The sequence below is a fragment of the Manihot esculenta genome, chromosome 7, assembly GCF_001659605.2.
Source record: "Manihot esculenta cultivar AM560-2 chromosome 7, M.esculenta_v8, whole genome shotgun sequence".
NCBI lineage: Eukaryota > Viridiplantae > Streptophyta > Magnoliopsida > Malpighiales > Euphorbiaceae > Manihot > Manihot esculenta.
In genome coordinates, this window is record NC_035167.2 from 33572370 (window position 1) to 33595634 (window position 23265).

The following is a 23265-nucleotide window of genomic DNA, read 5'->3' on the forward strand; positions in this document are numbered from 1 at the left end:
TAATTCCTTTTCTTTAAAACTTAGATTTAAAATCTCATACTTATACAGATTCTAGAGATCATGTAGTTGTAACGGTCAATCACCAAATGAGAATGAGATTTAAAAGTTTATGCACAAATTGTTCAATGACTTGAGCCGCTTAATATCCTTTGATTTAGAACGAATATTCGATCGGTTTGATTTAAAATCGAATCTAACAAAATAAATTAAAAATTAAAATTTTAATATTTATGAAAATCGAACTTATTTTAATTAGAAATCAAATCGATTTGATTTGATTTGATTCATTTAGTTTGATTGATTTGAATTTTTAATAATTCTTTTATACTTTACACTTTATTTTTAATATTTTAAAATTTAATTGAAATATTATAATTTAATCTTTCTATATTATTAAAAATAATATACTATTATCACTAATAAATTCAATTTGATTTTTTTTAATTTTTTTATGATTAAAATTAAATTAAATCAAAATAATCAAAATTTTTAAAATTAAAAATATAATTTAACAAAAATAAATAAAAAATCAAATCAAAATTTTAAATTAATTTAATTTAATTAATTATTTTTAAATTAATTCAAATTGGTTAATTTTTTCAGTCTCACATTAACATTGAGAATCAATGGAGGACAATCAACAAATCAAAATCTATGGATGAGTAGTGAGCCATATTGTAATACCCGGCTAGACTCCGGTATCGAAATTCCTACCGTCCGGTGAAACTTCGGATGTCGGAGACCTCTAAAAGGGTAAAACCATATTTTCATAAAATGTTTTAATGTGTTTTATGGTTTTAAGCAAGATGAAATGAGTTTTTGCATGAAAACAATCTTGGAAGAAAACACAGGTTCGGCCGCCGAAACCCAAGTTTGGCAGCCGAACATGCATGCACTTCGGGAGAGCCTTAGGCCCCCGAAGGCATAAGTGAGGGAAGTCCAGGTTCGGCCGCCAAACCTCATGTTCGGCCGCCGAACTTGCATGTGTTGCGGAGGCACGTTCGGCTCCCGAATGTGGCCTGGCCAGCCACTATAAAGGAGTCCCTTAGTCGAAATGGGCGAGCTTTCTCCCCATTTTCAGCCAAAGTGAGCCCTTCCGCCATTCCTCACCAATCTTGAGTTTCTTCCTTCAGATCTTTCAAGATTTTCATGAGTTTTCACTTTGTTTTGAAGTTTTGAGCATTTGAGCAAGTTTTGGAGTTTAGAGGTTCAAGGAGCTCTCTCTCTCCCATCTCCGAGTTTAAGTCGTCTCCCTCTCGATCTTCAAGAGGTAAGAGCCGATCTTAAGCTCATTGCATGTTTTAAGTAAGTTTTAAGTTGATTCTTGAAGTAGAAATGCATGTGTAGGGTTGTATGAGTTTATGGGTTTACTGTGCATGTGTGGACAATGTGGCTTGGATGTGGATGCTTGATGTGTTGTAGATGGGGTTTAAGTTAGTTGAAGCCCCTAGGAACTTGTATGCTTGTGTATGTGTGTTGTAGAATAGGTTTATGCATGTTTGGGTGGTTTTTGGAGGCAATGTGCATGAGGAGCTGAAGTTTCTGCCCTTTGGCAGAAACCAGGTTCGGCAGCCGAACATGGCTAGGAGGCAAGCCTTTCGGCTGCCAAAGACTGCCCCCGAAAGAGGACTTTCGTCTCTGTCTGGGAGTTTCGGCCGCCGAAAGTGCCGCCGAACATGCATGAGTTTCGCCTCTGTCTGGGACTTTCGGCCCCGAAGGTGCCGCCGAACCTGCCTAACTTTCGGCTCTGGAGGGACTTGCAGCCGCCGAAGGTGCCGCCGAAAGTACCCTGTGCATACCTCATTTGCATGTTTTTCCATGATGTTTTGAGGTGTTTTAAGGGGGTTTTTGGGGAGTATTTTAGAGTCATGTTCTAGTATGTTTGGTCCCTCATTTGAGTCCACCTATGTAGGTTCAGACCCGAGGAACCGAGGACCCCAGTAGTGAGTTCAGCTGCTTCGGTGTTATCAGAGTCAGCCAGAGGTCAGTGGAACTAAACTTAATCTTTTAAATTGAAAAATTGAATGTTTATCATGTTTCATGCATCATGATTATGCAATAGGATGATTGCATTAGAATCCACGAATATGTTGCATTGCATTATTTATTGTTGATGTGGGTGAATGTTGGATGACCCAATTAGTACCTGACAGGAAGACCAGGACCCCATTCTACGGCCTGGCACGGAAATGAAAGACCAGGACCCCATTCTACGGCATAGCACGGATATGGGACTCGAAGACCAGGAGCCCAGAGGAGGCCCTGGGGAAATGGTAAGTAATGTATGATATGACAGGAAGACCAGGACCCCATGCTACGGCCTGGCACAAAGGAAACTGGGACTATTTGGTGACAAGTTCACCCAACCCTTATGTGAATTGTCTGTGTTATGATGCATTTCATTGGAGCATGTTTGTTAATATGTTTTTTTATGATTCTACTCACTGGGCTTTTAGCTCACCCCTCTCCCTTTATCCCCCAGTCTTGCAGGTACAGGATAGAGCTTGTGGTCGGTTAGAGTAAATGTAATACCCGGCTAGACTCCGGTATCGGAATTCCTACCGTCCGGTGGAATCTCGGATGTCGGAAGCCTCTAGTAGGGTAGAAACATGTTTTCATAAAATGTTTTAAAGTATTTCATGGTTTTAAGTATGAAAATTAAATGAGTTTTTGCATGAAAAGTCCTTGGAGGAAAACCCAGGTTCGGCCGCCGAAAGTCAAGTTCGGCCGCCGAACATGCTTGCGTTTTGGAGGCACGTTAGGCCCCCGAAAGCATGAGTGAGGGAAGTTCAGGTTCGGCCGCCGAAAGTCAAGTTCGGCCGCCGAACATGGCATGCATGCGGAGGCACTTTCGGCCCCCGAACGTGGCCTGGCCAGCCACTATAAAAGGGTCACTTAGCCGAAATGGGCGAGCTTTCTCCCATTTTCGGCCACAGCGAGCTTCCGACTTCCCTCTCCCCAGATCTAGTGTTTTTCCTTCAAATCCCCACCATTTTCCTTGAGTTTTAAGCTTGCATTGAAGATTTTGAACTTTTGAAACAAGTTTTGGAGCTTTAGGAACTCAGGAGCTCATTTTCGTGGATCTCCAAGTTTAGGTCGTCTTCCTCTCGATCTTCAAGAGGTAAGGGCCGATCTGAAGCTCCTTATATGTTTTAAATAAGTTTTATGAAGTTTTATGGAGTAGAAATGCATGTTTAAGTTAGTTGAGCTATGTTAGGGTTTTATGGGATTTTTGAGCAATGTAGCATGTTTGAGTATGTTTGAAGTGTTGTAGTTGGGGTATATGCTTGTTTGAGGCCCCTAGGAGCTTGTATGCATGTTTTGGTTGAGTAGTATGCATGATTTGAGCTTGGGAGGCGAAATGTGCATAGGAGAGCTGAGTTTCTGCCATTCTGGGACAAACCAGGTTCGGCCGCCGAAGGGACTTTCGGCCGCCGAACCCCCTTGTGGAGGCAGGCCTTTCGGCTGCCGAAGTTGCCCCCGAAAGGAGACTTTCGTCTCTGTCTGGGACTTTCGGCCGCCGAAGGTGCCGCCGAACATGCATGAGTTTCGTCTCTGTCTGGGAGTTTCGGCCGCCGAACCTGCCGCCGAAAGTGCCCTGTTCAGCCATTTCTTGCATGTTTTTACGAGATGATTTCATGATGTTTTAGGGGGTTTTTGGGAGTATATTAGAGTCATGTTTATGTATGTTTGGTCCCTCATTGGAGTCCACCTGTGTAGGTTCGGACCCGAGGAACCGAGGACCTCAGCAGTGAGATAGCTGCTATAGAGTTTGTCAGAGCTAGCCAGAGGTGAGTGGAATAAATCTTAAGTTTTAAAATAAATGAAATATGAATTTTGAGCATGATCCATGCATCATGAATGCCATGAGATATAGTAGGTTGTTTGCATTAGTATTCACGAATATGTCGCATTGCATTTATGATATTGATGTTGATGTGGATTGGTCATTGGATGATCCTTTAGTCCTCATATGATATGATGATGTTATGGCATGATATGGTATGGAAGTCCAGGTTGTACCCATTCTACGTCCCTGGCACGATGTAAGAGAAAGTCCAGGTTGTACCCATTCTACGTCCCTGGCACAGTTGGACTGTATGATATGTTATGTTAAGGGAAAGACCGGTTGTACCCATTCTACGTCCCGGCACAGTTGGACTATGTAGAGGACTATTGGTGACAATACCATCCGAGATGTGATTTGTTGTGATGTGTTGCATTCCATGAAAGCATGAAATCTTAATATATGTTTTTCTACTATTCTGCTCACTGGGCTTTGTTGCTCACCCCTCTCCCCTAACCCCAGATGTGCAGGTACAGGGTAGACTAGAAGGTTAGCCAAAGTTTATTGAAGTATGTTGATGTAATAGTTAGATTGTGGACATGACAATTGTATTATGATGTAATGTAAGAGATTTCAGTATGTTATGTAACGAGGTATATTGAGGTGATAGATGTGCTTGACCCTATAAGTATTGTAATCCCTTTGATACATGATCTATAGAAATGTTTTATAATGTTTATGTTTAAGCCAACTCATCTCATGTTGTATCGCCCGTTGGGGCATTGATGAGATCCCACAGAGGGATCATGATTATGATCATGACTATGTACATGTATGTTCAGGTTGGGTTGGATGTCTAAAGGAAAAGTTTTAAATTTTTACGCATGTTGTTGATTGTGTATGGGATTATACAGGTTTACAGGATGTATGTTTGGCTTGCTACGGGTCCCGGCGGCCTTAAGTCGACCCGGATCCTAGCGCCGGTAGCGGTCCGATTTTCGGGTCGTTACAGAAATGGTATCAGAGCCCTAGGTTTATAGGATCGGACCTAGAGTGTCGGGCTCATAGATGTTATAGAAGGTCAAGCACAATAGGAAGGTCATGTCCACTAGGATAGGATGTGGAGTCCTGTCTTGTATGATGATGTGAAATGCCATGATTATATACATGTGCATTGATGCTATGATATGAATGTGATGTGTATGTGATGAGGGTTCATGTGTGCCCACATGAACCATATGATGCTAATGTTTGTGTGATGTGTACTGTTTTTCAGAAAACAGGATGAGAGGAACTCGTCGATCTGCACGATTGACTGGAGTGCCACCTGAGGATGAGGGCACGAGCGCCCGTCCTCCTACATTGCCTAGGGCAATGTCTTGTAGAGCCAACAGAGAAAGAGTGTCAAGGGACCCTAGAAGGTCTTTTGATGCTAGCAGAAAGGGGACAGATAGAGGAGGAGGTTCTTCAGATGTGAGGGAGGTTACAGGAGAGGATCAGAGGAGGGATGGGAACCTGGATGTGAGCATGGAGGAAGAAGGGACAGGGGAGTCTCAGGAAGGCGTTCAGGCATCGGGGTACGGTTTTCCACCCCATTATCCACCCTTCCCACAGGGTTCAGGGTATCCGATGGGAGGTACATCGGATTACTCCAGCTTTAACCCCTACCCTACCTACATGCCTTATCCACCTTTCTATCCACCCTACACACAGTACCCAGCTTATCCACCCTCACTCTTCTATCCAAACCCGGCAAACCCCACCTCGGGGAATGCTGCACCCCCACCTCCACCACCTACAGAACCAGCAGCCCCAGTTACTCAACCTCCTAGACCTAGCTCAGCTGATGGGAGCAAGGTAAAGATGACAGATTACCTCAAGCTAGATGCTCCCAAATACAAGTCAGGGGATGACCCCTTTGAGTATCTGAGAGTGGTGAAGACTATAACTGATGAGCTAGGGGCAAGTGACAGCAGGGCCATTCAGATGGCAGGGTTCACTCTAAAGTGCAAGAAGGCACGAGAATGGTTCAAGTGTTATATGGACCCGAGACTAGAAGGTATGACATGGGAGGAATTTGCGAATGAGTTCGCTGGATGGGCTTTTCCAGACAGTTCCAGAGAACTGAAGATGATTGAGTTTGAGCAACTGAGGCAGTCAGAGCACATGGGTGTAGAGGAGTTCACGGATAAATTCTTGGAGCTATTGCCTTTTTCAGGGCAAGCTCTAGATACAGATACGAAGAAAGCCAAGAGGTATGTTATGAAGCTGCATTCCAGGTACTCCTCACTGATTCAGTCAGCTGAGAGAGAAAGTTTCCACACTGTGGTGGATATGGCTCGAAGAATGGAGGCAAGTGCTATAGTTGAGGGGTCAGTGACCCAGTCTTCAGGGGTTAAGACCCCAGGCAGAGGAGGACCAAGTTTCTCTTCTCAGAGCTCAAGTAAGAAGAGGTGGGATACCACCACCAGGAAGCCGAAGAAGAATAAGTTTTGGAACAAGTTGAAATCCGGTCTGGGATTTGGCGGTGGCTCGAGCTCAGGCTCAGATGGAACAGAATGCCAGAGATGTGGAAGACCGCACAGGGGAGTGTGTCGAGCTGGGACTAATTCATGTTTCAGATGTGGACAGGAGGGACACATGGCTCGGGATTGTCCTAGAGCGCCTTTTATGGACCAGCCCCAGCAGACAGCTTCTGGTAGTGTGGCACAGCCAGCCGTTCCAGTCACAACTCAGAGCAGTGGCAGAGGTAGAGGGAGAGGGGCAGCCTCTTCTTCTGGTTCTCGAGGTGAAGGTCCATCAGCTCCAGCCAGGATCTTCACCATGACTCAGCAGGAGGCTAACACATCCAACACCGTGGTGTCAGGTAATCTCGTCATTGGGTGTTCTGATGTGTATGCATTAATGGACCCGGGTGCATCTCATTCATTTATTGCTCCGAGAGCCGTTGAGAGGTTGGGTCTGATAGTCTCTGGGTTAGAGTGTCCCCTATGGGTTAGTGGACCCAAGTGTGACCCGTCAGTGGCAGTGTCAGTCTGCCAGTACAGTCCAGTTTTTGTTGAGGGAAGATGCCTCTCCGCCGACCTTGTGGTTCTAGATTTGACAGACTTTGACGTCATTCTAGGGATGGATTGGCTATCTACCCATGGTGCTACCTTGGACTACAGGGACAAGGTAGTCAGGTTCAGAGATCAGGACGGGTCAGAGGTCGTCTTCAGAGGAGACAAGAGGGGCACACCTAGAGGTCTGATATCAGCTCTTCAGGCTCGTAGGTTGCTTAGGAAGGGATGTCAGGGGTACTTAGCTCATGTGAGAGAGCTAGACAGTCAGGTCAGGGAGCCGGCCTCGGTGCTAGTTGTCAGAGAGTTTCAGGATGTCTTTCCTGATGAGCTTCCAGGTTTACCACCTGCTAGGGAGATAGAGTTCGAGATAGAGTTAGTGCCTGGAACTAGACCGATCTCTATCCCTCCCTACAGGATGGCCCCAGCAGAGTTAAAGGAGTTGAAAGAGCAGTTGCAAGAGCTGGTAGAAAAGGGTTTCATCCGACAGAGTACCTCGCCTTGGGGTGCTCCGGTCTTGTTTGTGAGGAAGAAGGATGGATCCCTTAGACTTTGTATCGACTACAGGCAGTTGAACAAAGTCACTACCAAGAAGGCAGTTGAACAAAGTCACTACCAAGAATAGGTACCCATTGCCAAGGATCGATGATCTATTCGACCAGCTAGCAAGAGCGGGTTGTTTCTCCAAAATAGATCTGAGATCGGGGTACCATCAGCTAAGGATAAGGGATGAAGACGTGCCGAAGACAACTTTCAGGACCAGATATGGGCATTTTGAGTTCCTTGTGATGCCGTTCGGGTTAACCAACGCCCCTGCAGCATTCATGGATCTCATGAACAGAGTGTTTAGTCAGTACCTGGATCACTTCGTTATCGTCTTCATAGATGATATCTTAGTGTATTCCAGGAATGCAGAGGAGCATGCCCATCATCTGCGGTTGGTCTTGCAGACTTTGAGGGAACATGGCTTGTATGCCAAGTTCTCTAAATGTGAGTTTTGGCTGAGGAGCATTTCGTTCTTGGGGCATGTAGTGTCAGAGAATGGGATTGAGGTAGACCCCAAGAAGACAGAGACTGTGGCTAACTGGCCTAGACCCACTTCAGTGACGGAGATCAGGAGTTTCTTGGGTTTGGCAGGTTACTACAGGAGGTTCGTTCAGGACTTCTCAAAGATAGCAGCTCCTCTGACCAGACTAACCAGGAAGAATCAGAAGTTTCTATGGACCGACCAGTGCGAGGAGAGTTTTAAAGAGCTTAAGAAGAGGTTGACTTCAGCACCAGTTTTAGCTCTGCCATCTAGTGATGAGGACTTTACGGTCTTTTGTGATGCGTCCCGTGTGGGACTGGGTTGTGTACTAATGCAGAATGAGAGGGTGATCGCTTATGCTTCTAGGCAGCTAAAGAAGCATGAGTTGAATTACCCCACTCATGACCTGGAGATGGCAGCAGTAATCTTTGAACTCAAGATGTGGAGGCACTACCTCTATGGGGTAAAATGTGAGATCTTCACAGATCATAAGAGCCTGCAGTACATCCTGAGTCAAAGAGATTTGAATTTGTGACAGAGGAGATGGGTGGAGCTGCTGAGTGACTATGATTGCAAGATTCAGTACCATCCGGGTAAGGCGAATGTCGTGGCAGACGCCCTAAGCCGGAAGTCACTAGGCAGTTTATCCCATATATCGGCAGAGAGGAGGCCAGTGGTGAAGGAGTTTTACAAGCTCATTGAGGAAGGTTTACAGATGGAGTTATCTGGTATAGGTGCCTTGGTGGCCCAGATGAGAGTGGCACCCGTGTTTCTGGAGTAGGTGGCTCAGAGACAGCATGAGGACCCGGAGTTAGTGAAGATTGCCAGGACTGTTCAGTCAGGCAATGATAGTGCGTTCAGATTCGACAGCAAGGGGATCCTCCGCTATGGGAGCAGACTATGTGTACCAGATGACATAGGGCTAAAAGGAGACATTATGAGAGAGGCTCATAATGCAAGATACAACATTCACCCCGGAGCCACCAAGATGTATCAAGATCTAAAGAAGGTTTATTGGTGGCCAGCTATGAAGAAAGAAGTGGCACAGTTCGTGTCAGCCTGCGAAGTGTGTCAGAGGGTGAAGCTGGAACATCAGAAGCCGGCTGGAATGCTTAACCCGCTACCTATTCCAGAATGGAAATGGGAAAATATAGCTATGGACTTCGTAGTGGGGTTACCGGCGGCGTCCAACAGAGTGGACTCCATATGGGTGATTGTGGACAGACTCACCAAATCTGCTCACTTCATTCCTGTCAGGAGTGGCTACTCTGTGGACAAGTTGGCGCAGGTGTATGTGGATGAGATCGTCAGGCTGCATGGGGTTCCTGTTTCAATAGTGTCAGATAGAGGGCCCCAATTCACCTCCAGATTTTGGCGGAGTCTGCAGAATGCCATGGGTACTAGGTTGGATTTCAGTACTGCCTTCCACCCCCAGACTGATGGACAGTCAGAAAGGACCATCCAGACTACCGAGGATATGCTTAGAATGTGTGTGCTGGACTTTGGCGGTTCTTGGAGGCAGCATCTACCTTTGGTGGAGTTTGCCTACAACAACAGCCATCATGCTAGCATCGGGATGGCTCCATATGAAGCTTTGTACGGAAGGAAGTGCAGATCACCTGTTTGCTGGGAGGAAGTTGGAGAAAAGGCCTTGGCAGGGCCTGAGCTAGTAGAGATCACCAGCAGGGTGGTACCCATAATCAGAGAGAGAATCAAGACTGCTGCAAGCAGACAGAAGAGCTATGCAGACGTCCGCAGAAGACAGTTAGAGTTTCAGGAGGGGGATCTGGTATTGCTCAAGGTGTCTCCAATGAAGGGAGTGGTTCGCTTCGGGAAGAAAGGTAAACTAGCCCCACGATACATCGGACCCTTTGAAATCTTGCAAAAGATTGGGAATGTGTCGTACAAGCTGGATTTACCTGCTTCAATGGAAAGAATCCATCCGGTTTTCCATGTTTCAATGTTGAGGAAGTTTGTGTCAGATCCGAGTAAGGTTCTTAGTAAGCCTGATGTGGAGATTCAAGAGGATCTCACCTATGTTGAACAGCCAGTACGGATCATAGACACCCAGATCAGAAAGTTAAGAAACAAGGAAATCCCAATGGTGAAAGTCCTGTGGAACCACCACAACTTGGAAGAATGCACTTGGGAGACACGGGAGTCTATGCTCCAGCAGTACCCTCATCTCTTTTAAGGTTAGATCCCTATATGTTTATGTGCTATGTATGTATGTTATGTTTTATGCCATGCTTTGTGTGCTAGTTGAGGTACATTCGGGGACGAATGTTCTTAAGGGGGGGAGAATGTAATACCCGGCTAGACTCCGGTATCGGAATTCCTACCGTCCGGTGGAATCTCGGATGTCGGAAGCCTCTAGTAGGGTAGAAACATGTTTTCATAAAATGTTTTAAAGTATTTCATGGTTTTAAGTATGAAAATTAAATGAGTTTTTGCATGAAAAGTCCTTGGAGGAAAACCCAGGTTCGGCCGCCGAAAGTCAAGTTCGGCCGCCGAACATGCTTGCGTTTTGGAGGCACGTTAGGCCCCCAAAAGCATGAGTGAGGGAAGTTCAGGTTCGGCCGCCGAAAGTCAAGTTCGGCCGCCGAACATGGCATGCATGCGGAGGCACTTTCGGCCCCCGAACGTGGCCTGGCCAACCACTATAAAAGGGTCACTTAGCCGAAATGGGCGAGCTTTCTCCCATTTTCGGCCACAGCTAGCTTCCGACTTCCCTCTCCCCAGATCTAGTGTTTTTCCTTCAAATCCCCACCATTTTCCTTGAGTTTTAAGCTTGCATTGAAGATTTTGAACTTTTGAAACAAGTTTTGGAGCTTTAGGAACTCAGGAGCTCATTTTCGTGGATCTCCAAGTTTAGGTCGTCTTCCTCTCGATCTTCAAGAGGTAAGGGCCGATCTGAAGCTCCTTATATGTTTTAAATAAGTTTTATGAAGTTTTATGGAGTAGAAATGCATGTTTAAGTTAGTTGAGCTATGTTAGGGTTTTATGGGATTTTTGAGCAATGTAGCATGTTTGAGTATGTTTGAAGTGTTGTAGTTGGGGTATATGCTTGTTTGAGGCCCCTAGGAGCTTGTATGCATGTTTTGGTTGAGTAGTATGCATGATTTGAGCTTGGGAGGCGAAATGTGCATAGGAGAGCTGAGTTTCTGCCATTCTGGGAGAAACCAGGTTCGGCCGCCGAAGGGACTTTCGGCCGCCGAACCCCCTTGTGGAGGCAGGCCTTTCGGCTGCCGAAGTTGCCCCCGAAAGGAGACTTTCGTCTCTGTCTGGGACTTTCGGCCGCCGAAGGTGCCGCCGAACATGCATGAGTTTCATCTCTGTGTGGGAGTTTCGGCCGCCGAACCTGCCGCCGAAAGTGCCCTGTTTAGCCATTTCTTGCATGTTTTTACGAGATGATTTCATGATGTTTTAGGGGGTTTTTGGGAGTATATTAGAGTCATGTTTATGTATGTTTGGTCCCTCATTGGAGTCCACCTGTGTAGGTTCGGACCCGAGGAACCGAGGACCTCAGCAGTGAGATAGCTGCTACAGAGTTTGTCAGAGCTAGCCAGAGGTGAGTGGAATAAATCTTAAGTTTTAAAATAAATGAAATATGAATTTTGAGCATGATCCATGCATCATGAATGCCATGAGATATAGTAGGTTGTTTGCATTAGTATTCACGAATATGTCGCATTGCATTTATGATATTGATGTTGATGTGGATTGGTCATTGGATGATCCTTTAGTCCTCATATGATATGATGATGTTATGGCATGATATGGTATGGAAGTCCAGGTTGTACCCATTCTACGTCCCTGGCACGATGTAAGAGAAAGTCCAGGTTGTACCCATTCTACGTCCCTGGCACAGTTGGACTGTATGATATGTTATGTTAAGGGAAAGACCGGTTGTACCCATTCTACGTCCCGGCACAGTTGGACTATGTAGAGGACTATTGGTGACAATACCATCCGAGATGTGATTTGTTGTGATGTGTTGCATTCCATGAAAGCATGAAATCTTAATATATGTTTTTCTATTATTCTGCTCACTGGGCTTTGTAGCTCACCCCTCTCCCCTAACCCCAGATGTGCAGGTACAGGGTAGACTAGAAGGTTAGCCAAAGTTTATTGAAGTATGTTGATGTAATAGTTAGATTGTGGACATGACAATTGTATTATGATGTAATGTAAGAGATTTCAGTATGTTATGTAACGAGGTATATTGAGGTGATAGATGTGCTTGACCCTATGAGTATTGTAATCCCTTTGATACATGATCTATAGAAATGTTTTATAATGTTTATGTTTAAGCCAACTCATCTCATGTTGTATCGCCCGTTGGGGCATTGATGAGATCCCACAGAGGGATCATGATTATGATCATGACTATGTACATGTATGTTCAGGTTGGGTTGGATGTCTAAAGGAAAAGTTTTAAATTTTTACGCATGTTGTTGATCGTGTATGGGATTATACAGGTTTACAGGATGTATGTTTGGCTTGCTAAGGGTCCCGGCGGCCTTAAGTCGACCCGGATCCTAGCGCCGGTAGCGGTCCGATTTTCGGGTCGTTACAGTAAAGTCATGGTTATGTAATAGCTAGCAGTGGACATGATTGAATTGTAATGAAATGTTTTATACAGTTATGATATGTAATGATGATGTATTGAGATTTAGAAGTTGTGCTTGACCGAGTTTGTATAATAATCCCTTTTGATACATGATCTATAAAATGTTTTATGATGTTTATGTTCAACCAAGCTTAATTAATGTATGTTATGATATCCCATTGGAGTATTTGATGAGTGCTCCAGTGTGTGGTTTATGTTATGCTATGAGTATGCACAGATTGAGCTTGGTTTATGGAAAGGAAAAGTTTACAGGTTTATGAATATGTATGATCATGTATGGGATTTGACAGGTTCACAGGTTATATGTCAGGCTTGCTACGGGTCCCGGCGGCCTTAAGCCGATCTGGATCCTAGCGCCGGTAGCGGTCCGATTTTCGGATCGTTACACATATCACTATCATTAATTTACTATTTTTAACAACTAATTAAATTTAAAATCTTACATTATCAATTATTATACTTTATACTTAATTTTTTTTGAATCAATATACTTTATACTTAATTATAATTAGTTAAAAAATTATATAAAAATAAAATCAATATATGTTAATTCAATCAATTAAAATATTATAAATATATAAATAAAATAAAATTATTAAAAACATGAATAATTTGTGTTGAATATTTTACATTAGAGTATATTAAAAATTAATTAAAAAATTAAATTTAATAAATTTTAATATAATCTATGACTATTTTAATAGCTCAATGTGTAAATATTTTAATCGTGGTAATAAGATTAAAGATAAGATGAACATAAAGTTATGATTAAAATATTATAAATATATAAATAAAATAAAATTATTAAAAACATGAATAATTTGTGTTGAATATTTTACATTAGAGTATATTAAAAATTAATTAAAAATTAAATTTAATAAATTTTAATATAATCTATGACTATTTTAATAGCTCAATGTGTAAATATTTTAATCGTGGTGATAAGATTAAAGATAAGATGAACATAAAGTTATGATTCGATTAAAATATGATTGAAATATGGACCACTTTGAAAGTGACACATGTTATTCATTTCAATAAATAATATATATTTTTTTATTTTTTGGATTTTTCAAGTGGCTTTAGTCATTGATCACTCTTATGTGTACGCCAAAAAGGCATAGATATTTTGAAGAAAAAAAAAATATACGCATAGATATAATGTCGTTCTCCCTAAATTTCTAGAGATATAAAATCCTTTCACTTTAGATCTCTTTCCTCTTAGAGAAGCCAAGTTTTCTCTGTGGTGTCATTACATTAATTTTAGCTCATTTTAGCTCTTCAATGGTGGTTTTGTCCTCATACATTTTAATATTTTGATATGGTTGATTTATTAATACTTCATATTTTTTTTTATTTTTTGGTGAGTGTTGAATTCATAAAAAATAAATTATATTTTTTAATAATTATAAATTATAAATATAATAAATAAAATCAAATTAACATAGAACTGAGTTACCACTTATATTTTTATTTTGTGAGAAGGTGAATGGTGCTATCATGACCTACTTGATCATCTACCTGTCCAGCTTATCGATTTGACAATTTATCGATTTATTGACTAATCTATTCAAAATTTAACTTGATAATAATCTGATGATGATCAATCTCGTGATTAAACGATCTTTCAATCTATCTGACCGATATGTTATTTTTATGACCGATCGACCGATCTTTTACTAACTTTCCTAACGTGACGACCTATTGAACATGCGACTTGATGATTTGAAGATCGAACGCCTGACCTGTTAATTATGAATCTTAAAGACCCACTTGTCAATTTATGAGTGTCTAACTGTCTGATCTTATGTCTGATTTCAAAGCAAAATAAATTAAACTATAAATATAAAAAGAGTTTTAATTGAGAAGAATAAATCAGAAGTAAAAATAAACTAATAAATAACAAATAATTAAAGTGATTAATCATAGTGAAAAAATATCTAGTTTCGGAAATATTTCAAAGTGAATTCACTAAATTAATCATACATGTAAGGATGTTTGGTCTCAACTTTTGGTCAGCCTAGTTATAATTATTGATACGGTCTAACAACGTAATATCCCCTTAAATAAAAGATTAAAAATGATCAACTCATTAGTCAACTTCTAATTATCAAATAAACCACGTGATTAGCTTAATAAGATTTCAATTTAATAATAGTATTAAAAATTAGGAAGACTGATCCCACCAAAAAGTTTACCCAGCACGGCTGTAAAATCAGAATACGTTATTTCACAATAAGATATTATTTATCACGAATATCAAACTTAAAGTGATTACAAATTTAATAAATCTGAATAATTATATATTATTTATTCAACTATACAATTGATCAGGTTACATCAATTAAATAAATAAAATTTTACTAATAAAAGGAATAACATAAAAATAAAAAATGAAAAGAAAATGTTAAGCTCGATTTCATCTCACACGTGAATTACACTTTAAAAATTCTCTAACTAGATAAAAGAATTTAATTAGATTAAAATTAAGGTCGATTGGATATAAATGGTGTTTGAAATCTGGTTTGAAAATAAACATTATATTGTTTATGTATATAGTGCTATAAAAATGAGTTGTTCGGCTGAGTCCGTATGAGTTTGATTTTAAAGCCGGTGGAACTAAAAGTGCCTGTTAAAAAATGAATTTTTAATATTTAAGCTAATCTAACCTGCAACATATGTGGACAGCCTTCTTTTTTAAAAAAATTGAATTAAAATTAAGAAAAAATAATTAAATTCCCACTATCAACTAAAGTTATATATTACCAAAATAATAATCATCTCGTCTAATTTTGCTTACTCGATTTCAAAATAGACTGATTAAAAAATAATTTTGCATACTCAATTTCAAAATAGACTGGATTAAAAAATTCCGTTTAAAAACAAACTCCATATTCTCTATTCAAATAACAAATTCTCTATTCAAATAACAAAACATAATACGATGGATTTGAACCGTGGACTAAACTCGTTTTAATAATCTATGTATATATTCAAGAGACAGAACTACCTCTAGTCATATCATTATTTATTGGTAATATCAATTTAACAAATTTTAAATTTATATTCAAATTAAATTATACGTCTTAATTTAAGCTCAATTTGGCTAAAAATCAAGAAAATGATATTTCTAATTTTTGGTCTAAATCAAGATATCAATAAATTAGTTAAATAATCATCAAATTGAGATTCTTAAATCAATAAATCAAAAAAATTTAGCACAGAAATTTTTTACTTTAGACTAATTTTACTTTAAATTGAATTTAACTTATCATGACATGCAGTCATCATATTAAAACTGCCTATCCATTTCATCCAAAATATAACAAAACTTCTTCTTTGCAAGTATATATTATTATTATTATATTAATTGAAAAAGCATCTTAGCTTGAGTCTATGATTTTATTTTTTTTTAAATATAGTGAAATTAATTAACTAACTTAAATCCCACAAAATTTCATTGAAAAAATATAAATTATTGAGATGGAAATTGGGTAATGATTAATTTAAAATCATTGAAAATAATTTAATTAAATATTTCATTTTAGATTAGTAAATATTTACGAGTTAGATTTTTGGGTTCTTAAACAAAATTAAAATCAAAGGCTTAATTTATTTTTATTTTTCGTAGATAATTAACTATTGAATTTTGTAAAACTTAAAAATCAAATTATTTTCCTTGTGGCATCCAAATCCAATCCTTAAAAAGGCAAAGGGCCTTTTGCTAAGGTAGAATTTTGAAGCTAAAACCAAGTCCAAGCCCAAAGTCCATAGAAATTTACTTTTCCTTGGGACCTGTTTGGGTCCTTTCTATAATCCACATACCAACATTAAAAAGAAAAAAAAAATAAAGAAAAAGAATTAATTATAAAAAATAAGATAATATATAGAAAAGAAAGAAAACCATGCATCTCGAAAATGAATCTTTGATTAGCATGCACGAAACTCATTTAATGCAAAATGCATTGAAGATCTCATATGTTTTTTTTTTCTTAAATCTTGCATTAAGGTGGTGAAGATGTCTGTTTTTTCCTTTTATTTTATTTTTTTTCTCTAACTCCTAAAAATTCCCAGATTCTAACACAAGCTTCTTCCTTGCAGTACCTTTGTCTCACTCTCTATCTCTTCTTCCTAGAGCTTAGGGTTTTGAAATTCATATATTTCTAAACAACTATTTAATTAATTATCACCGTATATCTTTTGGGACACTCATCACTCTCCCCTTCTTTGTTAATTAATTCGGCTCAAATTATCGATTTTAGGCATGAAAAATTTAAATAATATTTATTCTATTTATACGAATTAAAATTTTAATTTCATTCGAGAACTATTTGTTTTAATATTTATTATATAAATAATAATAATTTTTAAAATAATTAAAAAAAAAAAAAAAAAGTTGAATCGTAAAGGGAGAAGAGAGACCAACATACAACGTAAAAAGTGCTGTTTTATTTTGAAAGACAAGAGAAAGAAGCGTGGAATCATGTGACCAACATTAAATGCCATGCAATTAATACTTAGCTAGGGTTCTACAAGTTTCAATATTAATCTCTATACAACTTAATTTTAATAGAGTAGATGTCAGGATCTCATTAATTTCTTTGTGGGGTTTCGAATTATCATCAATAAAATTTTATTAAAAAAAAATTACCCAATTCTTATTAATTTTTTCATATTTATTTATATAGTCATGATTATGGTTCATGTGAGAGTGAGTCCAAAGAGATTATCTAGCTTCAGTTCTGCCAATATAGATTCTTCATCTTCTTGTTTCTGAACAAATTTTCAGTGAAACTCAAATGCTAAATTTTTTTTATTTTTCATTTTTTGCTTTTATATAGACATAATCAGAAACTTTTTGCAGAACATTCTTAGTTGTATGGAGCAGCAAGCAGCAAGCAGCAAGCAGCAAGAATTAGAATTGATAGGATGTGATGTGTAGAAACAGTAACATAACCGTGACCATTGATCAGCTTCAATGGTCTTAAGAAATTAATCCAAGTTGTCTGCTATATATGGATAGTGATTGAATCATCAGACTAGCTTATCACGAGATTACCATCTGTGATCACCAACTAACAATAATTTCAAAATATATAATAATTAATAAAAAATAATTTAGGAGGAAGTTGATACATTTATATTCTGCCAATTTCTTATCAGCTTCTAATTATTTTCCTTGATTTAGTGTATCTAAATGACAACTGACTTAAATTTGATATATATCTACTCTAAAATCTCATATTAGATTAAATACTTTTAAAAAACTAATAAAATAAATATTATATGAATTTTTTCTTTCTATTGGAGATTATAAAAATCAGAAATTGAATTAAAATAATGAATGGTTAAAAATGGTCAATAATCCAACTACAATTATAAGTTTGAAAAACTCGGATAAAAGCAAAGATATTAGAGAGGGAATTATTGTGTGTGAAAGGTTTCACGTGAATGTTTGTGTGTCAAATCCAACAAACATTCACCACGTAGAGTCTTCTCTTGGGGAGTTGGGTAGCTAGGGTTTCACACGCAAATTAAATCATCTAGGGTTTACAACCTTATAAATGCAAACCCTAATTAAGCTCTCACATTTTTCAACTTGAAAATTATTGTAATGCAAACAGACAAAACACTGAAACAGAACATTGGAAACCTTAACCTTAACACAATCTTTGGCGGCGGTCAACAGGAACCGTTGGCTTCTATATGCTTCCCTATATACTATTTTCCTTCTTCTCCTAACTAGGGCTCTTTTCTTTTCTTGGATTATTTAAGGGCAATGGTCTTACAAAATGGGTGATGAATATAACTTCAAAGATTTGCTTTGGAAGGGTAAATGTTGTCTTTTGTGGCCATGTCCCCTTTTTTTAGGGTCATTCTTATTATTAAGAACTGTTTTTGCTGATTAAGAAGATTGTTTTCAAGTAGATTGTCATTTTTGGCTATAGTCAATAAATGTGGAGTTTAATAATAAAATATATCGTGTTTTTAAAAAATAAAAATAAAAATTTATATTTAAAAAACATTTTCAAAAGGTTAAACACAAATTTTGAAAAATTCGAGCTTTTAAAAATAAAATTTAAATTTAGTTTTTAGAAAAAAAATATTTTCAAAAGGTTAAACATAAATTGGGAGAAATTAATTTTATGTAAATGGTAAAAATTTTTACCAAACTTATTTTCAATATTTTAAAAAGATTAAGATATAAAAAGAAGTGTTTGTCACGTCCATTGTTGAAATTATTCAGTAATTTTGTCTCTTCAAGGGACTGTGCGGCACTTAGCCTTCTTCCAAGGCTAAGTCAGCCTTTCACCCCATCATCAGCCCCATATCGAACTGTGCAATAAGCACTCAGATTAGCACAGCGAAATGCTAACAATTGTGGCATCATGGTGGCATTATGAACACAATGGTGAAAGGAACAATCAAGAGCTTTATTCACTCAAACAATCATAGCAATGTACAATTGAGCTTTATGTGTACAAAGGGGTACATAGGTACATTGTTGGAATAAGAGCACTCAAGCTCACCCACTCAGCCTGTTGCTGTCTGCTGATTGGTTGGCTGGCCAGCCACTATTGTCTGCCTCATGGCTGGCCAGTAGCATTCTGCCCCCAGCTGGCACTGCTGGGAGACACTCAAAACAGGGAAGGGGGACTCTGAATTGGGAGGTCTTCAATCTAGGAGGCTTCAACTGGAGGGCTTGGAGTGCCGCACAGGCACAGTGCTCAAGTGCGCCCTGTGACATGTGGTATCAGAGCCAAGGTGGGCTTCCGTATGGCATGTTTGCCATCTTGCCTGAAGATCCTGGAAGAAAAGAGGAGTTGTCTTTCCTGGTGTGGAGAACCAGCAGAGTGACTGCGCGTAGTTGAGTTGAGCTTCCTTGGTGGAGGGGAGCAAGGATTGATGCTGCGCGTATCGAGGTGCTATATCGGACTCACTAGGTGAAGGTGGTGTCCAGAGCAAGTATTGCGGGGCAACTATGTGAGCGAGGATAGGGTTCCTCGGGTGCCTCAACGGGTGGGGCAAGGCAAGGTGAAGCCTGCGTTTCGACGGGATAGGGACGTCCCCATTAGCTCGTTGCGCTCGTAGCTTGGGTGGAAAAGCGTCACTTCGGAGCACACGATGCTGGAATCAAAGTGCTTAATTGCAGACATGCTCGAGGGCGAGCATGGATTGAGTGGGGGAGATTGTCACGTGCATAATTCTTGGGGATGCCGTGACACCATGCTGGGGAAGATGTTGCCGTAAAGATTGGGTGGGGAGTTGCTCGAAGGGCCGTTGTGTGCGGGATTGTCATACCTGTACACCCTGGTCGGGGGCTAGAGCCGCTCCTCCTGATGAGCCCAAGGCAGGGCGAAACCAGTCAGCATGGCAAAACTCCTCGATAGGCTGAACTTGGCGGGCTGTAACCTCGTTGGGGCCTGTCTAAGTGCCGCACAGGCGCAGTGCTCCAGTGCGCCCTGTGACATGTGGTATCAGAGCCAAGGTGGGCTTCCGCATGGCATGTTTGCCATCCCGCTTGAAGATCCTGGAAGAAAAGAGGAGTTTTCTTTTCTAGTGTGGAGAACCAGCAGAGTGACTGGGCGTAGTTGAGTTGAGCTTCCTTGGTGGAGGGGAGGATTAATGCTGTGCGTACCCATAGGCCTACCACACATCCCGCAGGCCCAGTTGGCAGTGGCCCTTCACCCGTAGGCCAACCACGCATCTGCCAACTGCCCGTTGGCCAGCCAACTGCCTGCCCCGCAGTTGCTGCCACCAACGCCCCCTTGGCACTCCATAAGGCTGTCCCACAATTCTTCCTTCACAAAATTTTTTGGATTTTAGGGAGGCATGGGAAGAGTCGTGACATGTTTTGCAATAAAAGTTTTGATAGTGATACAAATTTATATAGATTAAGTTTCTTTTGAATAAGTTTCAAGTACATATTCTACAATATTGATCAATAATTTAGGGTATTTATAAATTTTAAATAATTATGAATTACTATTAAATTTGGAGGTAAATTTTAATTAATTAATTTTTTTTATATATTATTTGATATTCTAAATATATCGATTAGATTAATCTAAATTTATATCGAATAAGTTTATTAAGAGTCCATGTCGCTTCTTTTCAAATTTTAAAAAATTTTCATTTATTGATCGACCTCCTTACTATAGTAGTCTCGAACCATGACTTTTCTTATTTATTTATTTACTCTTATCTTCTCTCCTAATAAACTAATAAGAAATTACACCCTTCAATTTTCTGAGTGAGAAAGTACTAGTTTCTCATCTAATCTCATAGGTTAATTATTAATTATAACAAATAAACAATACCCAAGTCAATTATTTAATCGTTAATGTCCCTAAACAATGTATGCATTTGATCTATTGTACACGTTCATATCCATTATAAATATATGCACACTCCCATCTCACTATCCCCAAGTTTCCTAGTTTTCATATCTTTCTCTCCTTCAGAAACCTTCCATTACACAAAACCAAATGGGCGGAAATTCTCCATGTGCTTCCTGCAAGTTGCTTAGACGCCGCTGCGCTAAGGACTGCATTTTCGCTCCTTACTTCCCCTCCGATGACCCTCACAAGTTCGCTATTGTTCACAAAGTTTTTGGTGCTAGCAACGTTAGCAAAATGCTCCAGGTTTCTCTTCCCTTCTCTCTCTCATTTCTTTCCTTTTTACGTATTCAAATCATATACATAATTCATACTATATGTATGTGTGTGCGCGCACGAGTGTTTGAAGATTTTTTTTGGTTAATATTGTCGAGCAGGAGCTACCGGTTCATCAGAGGGCAGATGCAGTGAGCAGCATAGTGTATGAAGCTAATGCAAGGGTGAGAGACCCGGTTTATGGATGTGTTGGAGCCATATCATATCTGCAAAACCAGGTTTCTCAGCTTCAAATGCAGCTTGCAGTAGCTCAAGCTGAGATACTATGCATTCAGATGCAGAATGAACCAGTTATGCCAACCCCACATATTGATCCAGATGATGACAAATCATCATATCTTCTCCAAAATAATCTCCCTCAGTACCTTAATTTTGCATCTTCTAGCAATGTAATTCATGATTCTCTTAAGAGAGAGAGCATTTTTGGAGACATTATTTCTTAATTTAATCGAACTTTATGTTATGTTGTCTTCACTTGATTTGTTAGTTAAAGTCTTAGAGACAGAACCCTGTTAATAATTAATTAATTAATTAATAATAATAGACAGTGTGTTGTGGCTTAGAACAAAGGCTACTGATGAGGTCAACTCTAGCATGTGAAGAGTGAAGTAAATTTAACTTGAACCTTCTTTGTTAATCAAGTAATTAACCTATTAATTAATTAATTCAGACAGTCGGTGGCTTCTCAAATAATCTCAGACATAAATTCTTTTAACTAATTTTTTACATAAACATTGATATACAATACATGGTTCTTGAAAAACATCAAGGGTATAGCTAGAAAAGATTTAAAACCCTGAAAAGCAATATATAATTTCATAATTTATCAATTGAAAATATCTTTTTCTACTTGTTTTAGTAATTCAATTTCTAGTATTTACATTTTAAATCACCATACATTCAAATGCAGCCTATAATGTACAGGAAAAAATTCCATTGTGGAAGAATATCAAATCATGTTTGTGTTGAGTTTCCTATAATATCATTGGTTAATTTCTTGACACTGAACCATTCATAGACAAAGGGAAAACGTAGAAAAGATCAAAATTGGCATACTGCTACTTGTCGTTGGATCACAGATTCTTCTAATTTGTTCACGTGGAAGCCTGGAGGGCTGTGCAAGGAAGTGGTCAGTTCATGGAAGCTTGCTACACGACAAATCTTCTATTTTTATTTTAGTTTTTTACCGTAAAAATATAAATAAATCACTGTTTCTATTCTCAAGAACGAAAATCTTTATAATAGGATTTATTTTATTTAATTAATATTTAATAAAAATAAAAATAATTGAATAATTAATTTACCAGAAAAAACAGAGGGCAACAACTGACTGAATAAAAGATTCCTCATTAGCTATTGTTTAATGTGGAAGCATTCTTCAAAGTCAAACTTGTATAGTTATCTTGTTATGGCTATATAATATCGGTCTCTTTCTATAGGCCTTTTGCATCAATTTTCAAGTTGGAAGCCTATGGTTAAATAATTGTCTCAACTCAAAGCTTCCACTGAGATCATGTGTCTGCTTGATCTTTTGGTTTTCAACACATGTGCCCTCATGCTTTGGCTGTTTGTGTCCACCAATAATATTTTACTCTTCAATTTTTTTTTATTTTATTTTATTTTTATTAGAATTTATACTCAAAATCAACCTATCGATAGTATGAACATTATTGACATTCAACACACTGTTGGCTTTCGATTTTCTTCTGGTTTTGCATAATTGCCATTAGCTTCCTGTTTTAGTTATTTCCTATTTATGGGCTTGTTCGTTGTGTGGCGAACGGTCCAGCAGTTGGCTGATTGTTGTTTCGCTCAACGGAGATCACTTACTTTGTATTTTGTATTGTTGAATATTAATATTCTGAAATTCAAAAAATAGAATTTACGGTATGAGAAAATTTAATTAGAAAAAATCACATTCCTTCTCTTTTATCCTTTTTTCTTTTGATTCTAGTGATACATAACTATCACTCTATATGTCTCTGTCATTCAGAACCATTCTTTTGACCTCTAGTGATGCATAACTGTCACCCTATTACAGTGCCATCTGTCTCTGTCATTCAGAACCGTAAATACAGACGAGT

General features: G+C 38.9%; 1 protein-coding gene across 1 annotated transcript; it reads left to right on the forward strand.

The window, feature by feature from the left end:
• The first annotated feature begins 20952 nt into the window (after positions 1–20952).
• LOC110619744 (LOB domain-containing protein 12) lies at positions 20953–21646 on the forward strand. Its single transcript, XM_021763292.1, has 2 exons — positions 20953–21151; positions 21283–21646. The coding sequence occupies exons 1-2, from the start codon at positions 20996–20998 to the stop codon at positions 21622–21624; spliced, it is 498 nt and encodes a 165-aa protein (XP_021618984.1). The 5' UTR covers positions 20953–20995; the 3' UTR covers positions 21625–21646.
• The last annotated feature ends 1619 nt before the right edge of the window (positions 21647–23265 follow it).